The 13,358-nt window shown below is 36.7% G+C and overlaps 1 protein-coding gene across 9 annotated transcripts in view; it reads right to left on the reverse strand.

Annotated features, from left to right (window-relative positions):
• DIAPH2 (diaphanous related formin 2) overlaps positions 1-13,358 on the reverse strand; it is a 939,982-nt gene that overhangs the window by 682,092 nt on the left and 244,532 nt on the right. For all 9 annotated transcript variants that reach the window (XM_036305330.1, XM_036305327.1, XM_036305331.1 and 6 more), the window contains one exon: positions 970-1,080. In XM_036305330.1, the coding sequence (XP_036161223.1) occupies positions 970-1,080 (111 nt within the window). The remainder of the gene's footprint in view (positions 1-969; positions 1,081-13,358) is intronic.

The following is a 13,358-nucleotide window of genomic DNA, read 5'->3' on the forward strand; positions in this document are numbered from 1 at the left end:
AAGTAATGTAGAAATTTCTAAAATAGAGCCAACCATACACCTGATGAAAACTGGTTTCAATAGACCCAATCGTCCATTTTATGATGATGTGCTTAAACTACTTTCAGTTAAGATTGTCACAGCACAAGCAATTGATGCATACTCCACTCTTGTTCCTCACCAGGAAACACCCCTTATTTTGGTATTTCTAGCGCACCCTAAATCTTATATACATGCTCACTGACATTTGTTTTTTTTTTCTTCCCTCCATTCTTTTTTACTTTTACTTCTTGCTTCTCGGGTGTGACCTGAGTAGCTTAAATGAAGAGACTAGTGAGAAATTTTGTCTCCTTTAACATTGCTATAGTCTGGAAAAAAAATCATTCTTCAATTAACATTAAATAAAATATAAAGTCATAGTTGTTGCATTTGTATTCAAAGAATAAGTGTGTTCATTAATCTGAGATCAAACCTATAAAGTTATTTCAAAAATGTTTTTAACAGTATTATAATTAGAGCAAATGTTCACATAAAATTGTTTTTTCTTTAAAAAAGTTCACATGGCTCTGTAATAAGAATACCAAACTTAAGCAATGTGTCCAGAGTATACTAATCAAAATTATATGCATACTTATGCTGAATAGAAATGAAATCAATGTAAGTTATCAAAGAAAAAAGGAAAAAATGTTTAAATGAAAATTGAAACTACAAAAAAAAGTGTAGTCTTTTATGTTTTCAGTATTTACATCCAAAGAAAAGAAGTTCCATTTGGCTTCAAGAAGGGAAAAGCCACTTCTGCACACAGCACCAGATGCATTCTAAATTGTCAGCTGCATATAAAGACTGATATTACTGCAATTAATAAAGCTTACAAAATGTTTAAAGCTTTACAAGAGAAAATAGCAAGGCACAAGTACTTACTCTGTTGCAAGTCTAAAAATGGAAAGTGTTAAAGTTCATCAGCATAATAAATGTGTACACTCAACTTACTGGTAATATTGTCTTTAGTCCAGAACGGAGGAACTCATTCCTTAAATGTATTCGAAAATCAAGCTCATAAGGAAAAGTGACAAGGGCATTTATAAACTGCATGCAAGCCACCTGCAATTAGAAAGCAAACCTTATTTTAATGTTTTTAATTAAATAAATAATGCATTCAGACCATTATTTTTCCATTTACTAAAGGTATACATACATATAAAAATAAGAAAAATGCAAATATTTATAAAAGTTTAAGGATGATTATTATTTTAAAGTATAAGCAACAAAATGAATAAATTTTCTAATGTGCAGAATAATTCTAATGAAGATATGATGGATGGTCAAGTACTTCTATGCTTTGCTGACCAATATGAATAAATATTGAACTCTCTCTTGAGAAACTCAAAGCTCTAAAAGTATGCATAGAAAGCACTTTAGAAAGATCGTGAAATGTATCTTGCATATCCAGGTATCCTCAGGTAAACTAGCCTCAATCCTATATGGTTATAAATACTTTTCCAAAATAAATTAAAAAAAAGTTATAAAAGTTCCATAATATTAATCAGGAAACAGTGATAAATAAGAGAAACAATTACACTGATTTATATTCTCTCTATTCTATTATTGGAATGGATTTGCACAAAATTCAGAGTATTAAAATATATGATTAAGATGAATTAATTTGTTATGTATAAAAGTGAATTAAGATCAACTAGAAGGTACTGTGATGCCAATACTAATGTGCATGCCTGATAAAGTAAATATAAGGGCTTCTTTTCCAATGAAGGTGATTCATTAATTATATTGACACTGGAAAATGGGTTTTGCTTTTCTTACCTTCTGATATTGAGGCTCTCTACTATAAAAGGGGAATTATTTTCTGGTAATTGCAAGCTAAAAGGGAATTAACAAAATGCTAATTGCCAGGTGTTCCATACATTATTCCTGAATAGCATTTTTTAAAAATGCTGCTCAAGTCTAAGGCAACTGGCTAATAGTTTAAGTCAGTGGTTCTCAACCTTCCTAACGCTGTGACCCTTTAATAAAGTTCCTCATGTTGTGGTGACCCCCAATTTCATTGTTACAAATTGAACATAATTAAAGCATAGTGATTAATCACAAAAACAATATGTAATTATAAATGTGTTTTCCGATGGTCTTAGGCGACCCCTGTGAAAGGGTCGTTCGACCCCCAAAGGGGTCGCTACCCACAGGTTGAAAACTGCTGGTTTAAGTGAAAACCACACATTTAAATCGATTATTTTTAAAGTATGCAATGAGTGGTGGAGCGAGTGCTCAAAGAGCTGACTGCAAGAGGACTCCTGGAAAATACCAGATTTAGTAAAGATGCCAAGTATTTATAGAAGGGAGCACCCATAAATCAATAGTTAGTATGGGCTCAACTCTATCTGCATAGTGTACCCAAGACCCTGGGGACTCTTCTGGGTGGTAGGCTGATGTCTGTCTTCTACCCTCTTTGATTCCCCACTTACAAACAGAGCTGTCCCTGAATATACCAGCTCCTGGATGTCCCACAGGGATGCCAGACTGACCAGGTAACCCCCCTAAATCCTCAAGCCATCTTTCCTTCTCAGAGGGAGAACCAAGCTCCTGAGGCTGCCAAGATGAAATAAGCATAGAGTCTAGGGGTTGGCAAACTACAGACCACAGGCCAGCCGCAGCCCACAGTTCTAATGTGGCGAGCTGCCTGCTTGTGCCAATAAAGTTTTATTGAATCACAAACATCATATAAAAAATAACAACAAAAAAACATATTTCAAATGTATTTTGATTTCACTTGTCCAGACCTATTATTATAATTATTTTTTCAAATAGAAAGAAAAGATTAAAAGGTATATTGTGCCCTGGCCGGTGTGGCTCAGTTGGTTGGTGTGTTGTCTGGTACACCAAAAGGTGGTGGGCTAGATTCCCGGTCAGGGCATGTACTCAGGTGGTGGGTTCAATCCCTGCTCCGGACGCATTTGGCATGTTTCTTTCTCTCTCTCTCTCTCTCCCTCTCTCTCTCTCTCTTGCCTTCTCTCTCTCTAAGATCAATTTTTTAAAAAGGTATACTGTTTTTATTTTTATATTTATATCATGTATTTAAGATGTTTCTTTGGGAGATTAGCCCATTTACCACATATCCAGATTCAAAAATCAAAAGTTGCATGCTTTACAGGTGATGACGGGTTGTTTCTAACATTACTATATAGCTAAATAAAAATTGAAAAATATAGTCTATTTCCTACAAGTGTTCAAATGTCAAACGAAAACACTTATAAAATTGACTAAATATTTGCCATATAAGTAGCATTACTTTAAAAGATCTATCAGATAAATTAAGCTTATGCCTTAACAGATTACATAACCCTCATATTTACAATAAGAAAACGTTGACATCTTCATAGTTATGAGACTGCATATTCTACACAACCATCGCTACATTATCTATTTGTGTGATATAAGTCTGCATATTCTACATGACCATCACTACATTATTGTATTTGCTTGAATGATCCTTGTTATGTTACAAATATGACATGACTCAACAAGCCAAAGTACATGTCCAATCCAAAATTAATAGAGAGAAAAGTTGCCATCTGCTAGGATTGTTTTTGCCAGAAGAAATTCAAGCTTAATGGCTTGTATTAATACCCTACAAGTAAAGAGAGCATTTCCATAAGAAACAGCTTAATGATTTTTAGAATTGTACCTTTATACAAAAAAAAAAAGTATTTAGATCAGGAGATGATAAACATAGTAAAAGTTAATGAAATTAATGAATGTATCAATTACAAAATAACTTCAAATTTAATAAATGTTGCAATGCTATTAAACACTTTAATAGCATTAAGAATATATATTATTATAAATATATAACTAAATAAAAAAGAAGTTGCATTTATCGACTATAGTATAAACAAGTATAAGACAATGAATTCAGTAATTAAACAGGTTAACAGCAATGGTTTACCAAATGTACTGTTTATTGTTTATAAAATTCTAATAGATAGCTAAATAATTACAAATAACATATGATAAGTAGTCATACTATCATGTCACTTTACAACACAATCTGCTAGAGCAATGCTCTTTCAGAGAAATATTTATATTGTAAAAATGTGGAGAATAATAGTCATCTTAATAGTCTCTATTCCTTTAAACTACTACACAATTATTGCCCTTTTCACAGGATGAGAAGAAAATTAGAATAATTATCACAATTTATAACTACAAAATTAAACTTAAAAATTGTAATCAGATAGCCCGGCTACTGTGGCTCAGTGATTGAGCATTGACCTATAAACCAGGTCATGGTTTGATTCCTGGTCAGGGCACATGCCCGGGTTGTGGGCTCCATTCCCAGTGGGGGGTGTGCAGGAGGCAGCCGATCAATGATTCTCTCTCATCATTTTTTTTTGTTATCTCTCTCCTCATTGATATTTCTATCTTTCTCTCCCCCCCTTCCCTCTGAAATCAATCAAAACATATTTTTTTAAAAAATGTAATTAGATAAACTTTAAAATGTAATTAGAAAATATTATAAACATGAAATACTCATTGTGTGGATTCTGAATTTAAAGATAAATACAAAACCCCAAACTATTATAATTATCATTATTTATATCATTATTATTAGTTGCCAGACAATATTAGGTGCTTTATATAACTCACCATCTAATTTAATCCTTATAAAAATCATACAAAATAAGTGTTGCTATTAGCCTTATTCCACAGATGATGAAGGTGAAGCTCAAAGCAGATAAATAACTTACACAAGGTCATACAGCAAGAAGGAAATTCATGATTCCAAACCATATCACTTCACTACAAATACAGAATAACTTCCAGCACGTACAAGATGCCTCATAAACTCCATTCATAGATTCATACAACAAAAGATTTTAAGGATAGGTAAGAGAATAAAATTTAACTAGTGCATCATGTTTAATGCACTGAGAATATCTAGCTTTGGAATTATAGGTTAATTAGAAAAACATACAATTATTTTAACAAGCTGTTATTTAGTACATAAAATGGTTATCTTATATGTCTAATATAACTCAATAAAAATTAAATAGTTATCATAATATATAATGGAATGCAAAATTTTAAGGTAGAAAATAGTTCCTGAAATATGTTACATTCCACTTTCTATATATATATCTTAAACAGTGAAGTATGGGCAGCATCCCATCATCCCAAATAATGATCTTGCACTCTCCTTTACTTACTGCCACCTCACTCCCTACTTAGCACACATGTGAATGCAAACACACACACACACACACACACACACACACACACACACACACACACATTTTCTCCATTATTAATATATATGCTAGGCTAGGACCACAATTCTGATTTTAAACCAGTAAGAACAAGGAGCTTGTGTATTTCCATTTTTACTCAGAAGCCAGAGGCCCAGTGCACGAAATTCGATGGGTAGGGGTCCCTCAGTCCGGCCTGCGCCCTCTCACAGTCCAGGAAATCCTTAGCACTCTGCAAACATCCCTCTCGCAGTCTGGGACCCCTCACTCCTTACCACCTGCCTGCTCACTGCTCCTTACTGCTTGACTCGCTGCTCCTTAAAGCTGCTGCGGATGTGGGAGAGGCTCCCACCACCGGCAAAGGCAGCCATGAGCCTGGCTTCTGGCTGAGCAGCGCTCCTCCTGTGGGAGCACACTGACAACCACGGGGCAGCTCCTGCATTAAGCATCTGCCCCCTGGTGGTCAGTGCGCATCATAACAACCAGTCGTTCTGATCGTTCCACCGTAATGGTTGCTTAGGCTTTTATTATATAGATCTCCTTACATCATAAGGAGATTTCTATATGATATCTATATTAGCTATTGAATGAATGCATAAGCATATATAGATAAAAAGCGCCAACTTTGTGGATGAGATAAAACATCCAATAATTTGTGCCATGAAGAATTATATACTAAACTTTATTCCTATCAGTTCTACCAGTTATGATCCTGCCATTCCTCTAATAGTATATTATCTTTCTACAATAATCACCTGCATTCTTTAACCACAGGATGCTATTATTTTCATCCTAGGGCAGTGATGGCGAACCTTTTGAGCACAGCGTGTCAACATTTTGAAAATCCCTAACTTAACTCTGGTGCCGTGTCACATATAGAAATTTTTTGATATTTGCAACCACAGTATAAAAAATATTTATATTTTTGATATTTATTTTATATATTTAAATGCCATTTAACAAAGAAAAATCAACCAAAAAAAATGAGTTCGCGTGTCACCTCTGACACATGTGTCATAGGTTCGCCATCACTGTCCTAGGGTATGGGTATGGTATAGAGAATGGAATATCACAAAATAGACTAAACTTTCTAAAGACAAGGCTCTTCATTTGTTTATGGTTTTCTGCATAACCCCTAATTGGCCCCAATAAATTGGTTACAATATAATGAGTGAATAGTATTTAAATATTTCAAATGTTATTGTCATGAGACATATTACAAAAAGAAATTGCATTCCATTTCTTACCTAAGTCATAGAGAGGGGAAATTTTAAACATGAAGAAGCTTCACAAAATTACTGGGTAAATGCTAAAACTTATTATTTATTTTAACTTTTCAGCTCTTAAAACTATACAAACATCTACCAGTTTGACCACAATTCATAGAGCAATGGAGTACAATAATTGCCAACTCCAGGGCATTCTCAGACAGAGTCTCCATATTGCCATTAGCTGTGACAAATTATGCTTTTAAAATGTTATTGACACTGTCACACATTTGACCTTATTAAGTACTCTGTAGACATTAACAAGGTCTTTCTTTATCCTAGCCCAGCAGGAGTTAGAAAAAAAAAGATGGTTTAAGTCAAAATAAGTACCAACCAAGAAAGATACAAATGTACAGAGCAAGTTAATTAAGTCAAGAAATGGAGAAAGATTACAGGCAGGACTAAACTATGTAGAAAGGTATGGAGGTAGAGGTGCAAAATAGCAAGAAATATTCAGGAAACTGAGCACAGTATGACTAGACCAGGGGTGGGGAACCTTTTTTCTGCCAAGAGCCATTTGGATATTTACAACATCATTCACAAGTCATATAAAATTATCAACTTAAAAATTCACCTGCTAAACTAAAGAGAAAATAAACAAATGGAACTACATCAAAATAAAAAGCTTTTGCACAGCAAAGGAAACCATCAACAAAACAACAAGAAGACCCACTACATGGGAGAACATATTTGCCAATGATACCACCGATAAGGGTTTAATTTCCAACATTTACAGGGATCTCATGAAACTTAACAAAAGGAAGATAAACAATCCAATCAAAAAATGGGCAACGGACCTAGATAGACACTTTTCGAAAGAGGACATACAGAAGGCCGAAAGACATATGAAAACATGCTCAAAGTCACTAATTATACGAGAGATGCAAATCAAAACGACAATGCGGTATAACCTCACACCTGTCAGAATGGCTATCATCAACAAATCAACAAACAACAAGTGTTGGAGAGGATGTGGAGAAAAAGGAACCCTTCTGCACTGCTGGTGGGAATGCAGACTGGTGCAGCCACTGTGGAGAACAGTATGGAGCTACCTCAAAAAACTAAAAATGGAACTCCCATTTGACCCAGGGATCCCACTACTAGGAATATATCCCAAGAAACCAGAAACGCCAATCAGAAAGGATATATGCACCCCTATGTTCATAGCAGCACAATTCACCATAGCTAAGATTTGGAAACAGCCTAAGTGCCCATCAGCAGATGAATGGATTAGAAAACTGTGGTACATATACACAATGGAATGCTATGCTGCGGTAAAAAAAAAAAAAAAAAAAGGAACTCTTGCCTTTTGCAACAGCATGGATGGAACTGGAGAGCATTATGCTAAGTGAAATAAGCCAGTCAGAGAAAGATAAATAACACATGATCTCACTCATTTGTGGATTATAGATAACAACATAGACTGATGAAAAGAGACAGACCCAAAGACTGAGAAACAGCGATCAGGCTATCAATCCCCAGAAGGAAAGTAGGGGAGGGCAGGGGTAAGGGGAAGAGATCAACCGAAGGACTTGTATACATGTATATAAGCCAAACCAATGGACATGGACAACAGGGGGATGGGAGCATGAGTGTGCGGGGCGGGGGGGGGGGAGGGAGGTTGGGGGTTAATGGGGGGGATGAGGACACGTTTGTAATACCTTAACTAATAATAATAATAAAAAAAGAAATTAGCAATAAAAAAAATTCACCTGCTATATTTGGTCAAACAATTAACTCACCCCTAATGCCTTGGCAGGGCCAGACCAAATGATTTTGCGGGCCTTATACAGCCTGCGGGCCAGATGTTCCCCACACCTGGACTAGACCAAAAATTAGTGGAATATGAGGTTAGAGAGAAAGCAACAGTCAGACGATGAAGTAGTTTGTTTGGTCAAGGACTAGACTTTAATCCTACCCTTAAGCAGTGATATCATGAGAACTATACTTCAGAAGTATAACCTTGTGGAAAATGATTTAAAAGGGGCAAGAATGAGGGGTAAATGATATTCAAGAGTCTGGGTAAATGATAAAATAGTGCCCTGAATAAAAGAAATGGAAGCAGGGGTAGAGGAAGAGGTCAACCATACCAAGGAAGGGACTGGTAGGATTTGGTGATTGAGGAAATAGTGGACAAAATAGGAGTAGATTTGAAGATGATTATTACATTTCTGGTTTATGCTACTTGGTGGATTATGCTAAGGTTAACCAGGGTTGGGAACACAAGAGAAATGCATGTTAAGGTTAGAGAAGAGATTGGAGGAGGAAAGATGAAGAAAAGGAAGGTTTGTACCATGAAGGACAATACTGAATTTAAACGCAGTCAAGAGGCAGCTGCACATAAGGGGTCTGTGAGTCAGGAGGAATTTGGAATAAAGAGATCCATCACACAGAAGTGTCAGTTAAAGTTCTAAGGATGGATGTGGCTGCCTAAGAACAATGTACAGAATGAGCAAAGCAAAGGAACCAAGGACTTAGGACCAAGCTCTAGGAATCAGTATGTTTAAAGATCAAGCATAGAGAGCAAAGATTTTAAATGCAACATAAAGTAAAAGAAAACCTAGGAGAGCTTAGTTATCATAGAAGTCGAGGGAGAAGAGAACTATGAAAAAGGAGTGATGAAATAGTGTCAAATGGTACTGGAGAAGCCAATAGAATAACTTGAAAAGTGACTGCATTGTACAAACATCTGACATAATTCCCCCTATTGTACTAATTCTACTCTTATATAATATACAACTGTGAATAAGTAGAACAAGTTTCTTAAGTAATATCAGGCATTCATTCAACACAATATTTAATATATGTATTATTTTTCCCAAGTGTTCTCCTTATTCATATGCTGCTGTGTCATGTTTTATTATAAATGTACCTCCACTGACACATGATAAATGATTTATGCAAAGCTACTTCCTCTTATGTGATGGTATGAGTACACTAATAACTAATTTACAAGTATGCTGGGAGTGAAATCTCAACACATGAGAACTACTGTGGAAAGAATTGAGCTACAGAGGACCAATACATGTATCTGATGGTTTGTCCATTTAAGCAACATGTGTTTTTTGCATAAAACTCTTTTAAAAATAAATTATATAACTGCCACATTTTTAATCCTCACCTGAGGATATATTTATTGATTGTGGAGAAAGAGGGAGAAGGACAAGCGGGGGAAGGGGGAGGGGGAGGGAGTTAGGGAAATGGAGACATTGATATGAGAGAGCAACACTGTTCTGTTGCCTCTCATACATGCCCTTACCCGGAATCAAACCTGTAGCCTGGGTATATGCCTTGACTGGGATTGAACCCACAACCTTACTGGTGTATGGGACGATGCTCCAACCAACTGAGCCACCCAGTTAGTGCTGCTACATTCTTAAACAAAATATCCTAAATATAACTTATTATTTTATTGCTCACTCAGGGACATGATTGAATATGTGAGCTGTGTGTAACACAGAAATACCCTCAGGGGCTATTGAGGTGTTTAGAGTCATTTGCTCTGACACTAAACAAAACCAAATGTTGTAATATTCGCACTCTAGTTCCAATCTTTAATGGTTTCTATCTCCTCCTCCCTTGATTTTAGTCTGTCAGTTGTCACTTCTTGATCATTTTAGTGAACCTGTCTGAAATAAACCCTCTTCCGACTTCCCAAGCTGTGCTAGTCTGCTGTGGACAGAACGCAGTTCATTGGGCTTATTGAGGCACCGTAGAGAGAAGGAGTTAACAGGTTCTGATTAAAGGCCAAAAGGTTTTTGTCATCACAAGGCTTGATGGATTCGATGACATTTTGTAGGTTGCTCAGATTATTTGGTTTTATTTCTTCTTTGGCTCTCAAAACATGATCAATCTCTCCAACAGGTAAAGTCAGGAAAAGTGAACCTATTACACATCAGCGAAGTGTATATTTACTACTGTGTGTTTGTGTACATATCTAATGACCACACGAACAAATATTTTATTATTATTTTTGGCACGTTAGAAAACATTTTTAAAATGTATTAAGTCATGCTAAAGGCATTTCTGCTCAGAGCTCCTGAGTGACGTTAAGACATGGCACCTTTCAGAGTAATAGTCTTTAAAGACTGCCTCTTTTTATAATACATCATTGGAAGCTTACTATACTGCTTTCTCTTTCCATAAACAACTATTATAAATGTTTAGTGTACCCTAGTTCTTCCTGCTGGGCTGTGCAGAAATCAGTTTCAAATGTATGTTGATATTATTTCACTCTGTCTTCTTTTGTGAAGTGACTAGCAGACTACTCTGGCCTCAATCTGCCTACTGGAATTCCTTTTCCTGTCTCCCATCCTAACATAATACCGGTTCCTATTTATCCTTCAAGACCTACTTAAAGCATCACCTCCTCACTGAAGCCTTCCTAGATTTATGCAGGATATACCTCAATGTGCCTTTGTGCTCTCATTAAATCTTTCCAGGAGGAAAGGGATACGGGTGTGGGAGGGTTGGTATTTCAAGCAAAGTGTTCTATATTATAAAATATTTGAGGGCATTTAAAAGTCTACAGCATATTTGAGCAACACCAGATTTAGTATGGCTAAAACTATGGTACAATCGGGAGAGTAACAGGCTCAAAGCTGGGGTCACACTAATAGATGTCATACATCATGATTAGGCACTTCACCTTTATCAAGATAGCAAATGGTCATCAGCATAGCTTTCTAGGAATGCTGCTATGTTATAACTGGATTTATATTTTTAAGGATAACTGACAACAGTACAGAACATTTGTATGATGAGAAGAATGTATCAGTATAGGGTACTAATTTAAAAAATTGTTGAAATAATATTGGTGGAAGAAGATAAAGGCAATGGGGATAGAGAGATAGGGATGGATTCATAGTCTGTTCTTTAAGACTTGATAATGGATTAGATGCAAGGACAAAGAATAATGAAGTCTGGAGGAACGTTGGAGATTACGTAGATAATGATAACTCTATAATCTAAAATGAGAAAGACAGAAAGAAGAGTGGACTTCTTTTGGGGGGAGTCAGGTTAAGGGGAAGAGAGAGTGAGCTCAGGAGTTACTGTGTTAAGAGCATGTACTCTAATCCAATCAAGAAAATGGGCAAAGGACCTAAATAGACACTTTTCGAAAGAAGACATACAGAAGGCTGAGAGACATATGAAAACATGTTCCAAGTCACTAATCATCTGACAAATGCAAATCAAAACAACAATGAGGTACCATCTCACACCTGTCAGCCTGGCTATCATCAACAAATCAACAAACGACAAGTGCTGGAGAGGATGTGGAGAAAAAGGAACACTTGTGCACTGCTGGTGGGAATGCAGACTGGTGCAGCCACTGTGGAAGACAGTATGGCATTTCCTCAAAAAACTAAAAATGGAACTCCCATTTGACTCAGTAATCCCACTTCTAGGAATATAACCCAAGAAAACAGAAACACCAATCAGAAAGGATATATGCACCCCTTCAAAGCAGCACAATTTACAATAGTTAAGATTTGGAAACAGCCTAAGTGCCCATCAGCAGATGAGTGGATTAGAAAACTGTGGTACATCTGCACAATGGAATTCTACACTGCTGTAAAAAGAAGGAATTCTTACCATTTGCAACATCATAGATGGAACTGGAGAGCATTATGCTAAGCCAGCGGTTCTCAACCTGTGGGTCATGACCCCTTTGGCGGTCGAATGACTCTTTCACAGGGATCGCCTAAGACCATCATGCATATCAGATATTTACATTACAATTCATAACAGTAGCAACATTACAGTTATGAAGTAGCAATGAAAATAATTTTATGGTTGGGTCACAACATGAGGAACTGTATTTAAAGGGCCAGAAGGTTGCGAACCACTATGCTAAGCGAAATAAGCCAGTCAAACAAAGATAAATATCACATGATCTCACTCATTTGTGGAATATGATGAACAACATAAACTGAGGAACCAAAATAGAACTAGAAGCATGGAACAGACTGCCCAACCTATGAGGTGAGGGGGTAAGACAGCGGTTCTCAACCTGTGGGTTGCAACCCATTTGGCAGTCGAACGACCCTTTCACAGGGGTCGCCTAAGACCACCTTGCATATCAGATATTTACATTACGATTCATAACAGTAGCAACATTACAGTTATGAAGTAGCAACGAAAATAATTTTATGGTTGGGTCACAACATGAGGAACTGTATTTAAAGGGCCAGAAGGTTGAGAACCACTGGGATAAGAGATCAACCAGGACTTGTATGCATGCATATGAGCAAAACCAATGGACACAGACGGGGGAGGGGGAGGGCAGGTACTGGGGGTGTGGACGGCCGGGGAGAGGTCAATGGGGGAATAAGAGACTTATGTAATACTTTAAACAACAAAGAATTTAAATTTTTTAAAAAAGCATGTGCTCTGGAGCCAGACACCCTAGTGTCTAATCTGAGCTTTGCTACCTATTCACTTTGTGACCCTGAGCAAGTTATGTAACCTCTGTGAGCCTCAGTTTACTCATCTATAAAATAGGAATACTACTACTACCTCTCATGGAATTGCTGTGAGGTTTAAAAATGAGGTGATATATGTAAAATATTTAGAACATTGGCACATGACTTAGAAAAGCTATTTTTTGTATTTTATTTGTATATATATATATATATATATATATATATATATATATATATATACACTAGAGGCCCGGTGCACAAAAATTTGTGCACTCGGGGGGGAGGGGGGTCCCTCAGCCCGGCCCGGCCTATGCCCTCTTGCAGTCTGGGATGCCTTGGGAGATAACGACCTGCTGGCTTAGGCCCACTCCCGGGTGGCAGAGGGCAGGCCCAATCCCTAGGTGCAGCCCCTGGTCGGGCTCATAGCAGTG

Source organism: Myotis myotis, unplaced genomic scaffold (genome assembly GCF_014108235.1).
Source record: "Myotis myotis isolate mMyoMyo1 unplaced genomic scaffold, mMyoMyo1.p scaffold_m19_p_4, whole genome shotgun sequence".
Taxonomy (NCBI): domain Eukaryota; kingdom Metazoa; phylum Chordata; class Mammalia; order Chiroptera; family Vespertilionidae; genus Myotis; species Myotis myotis.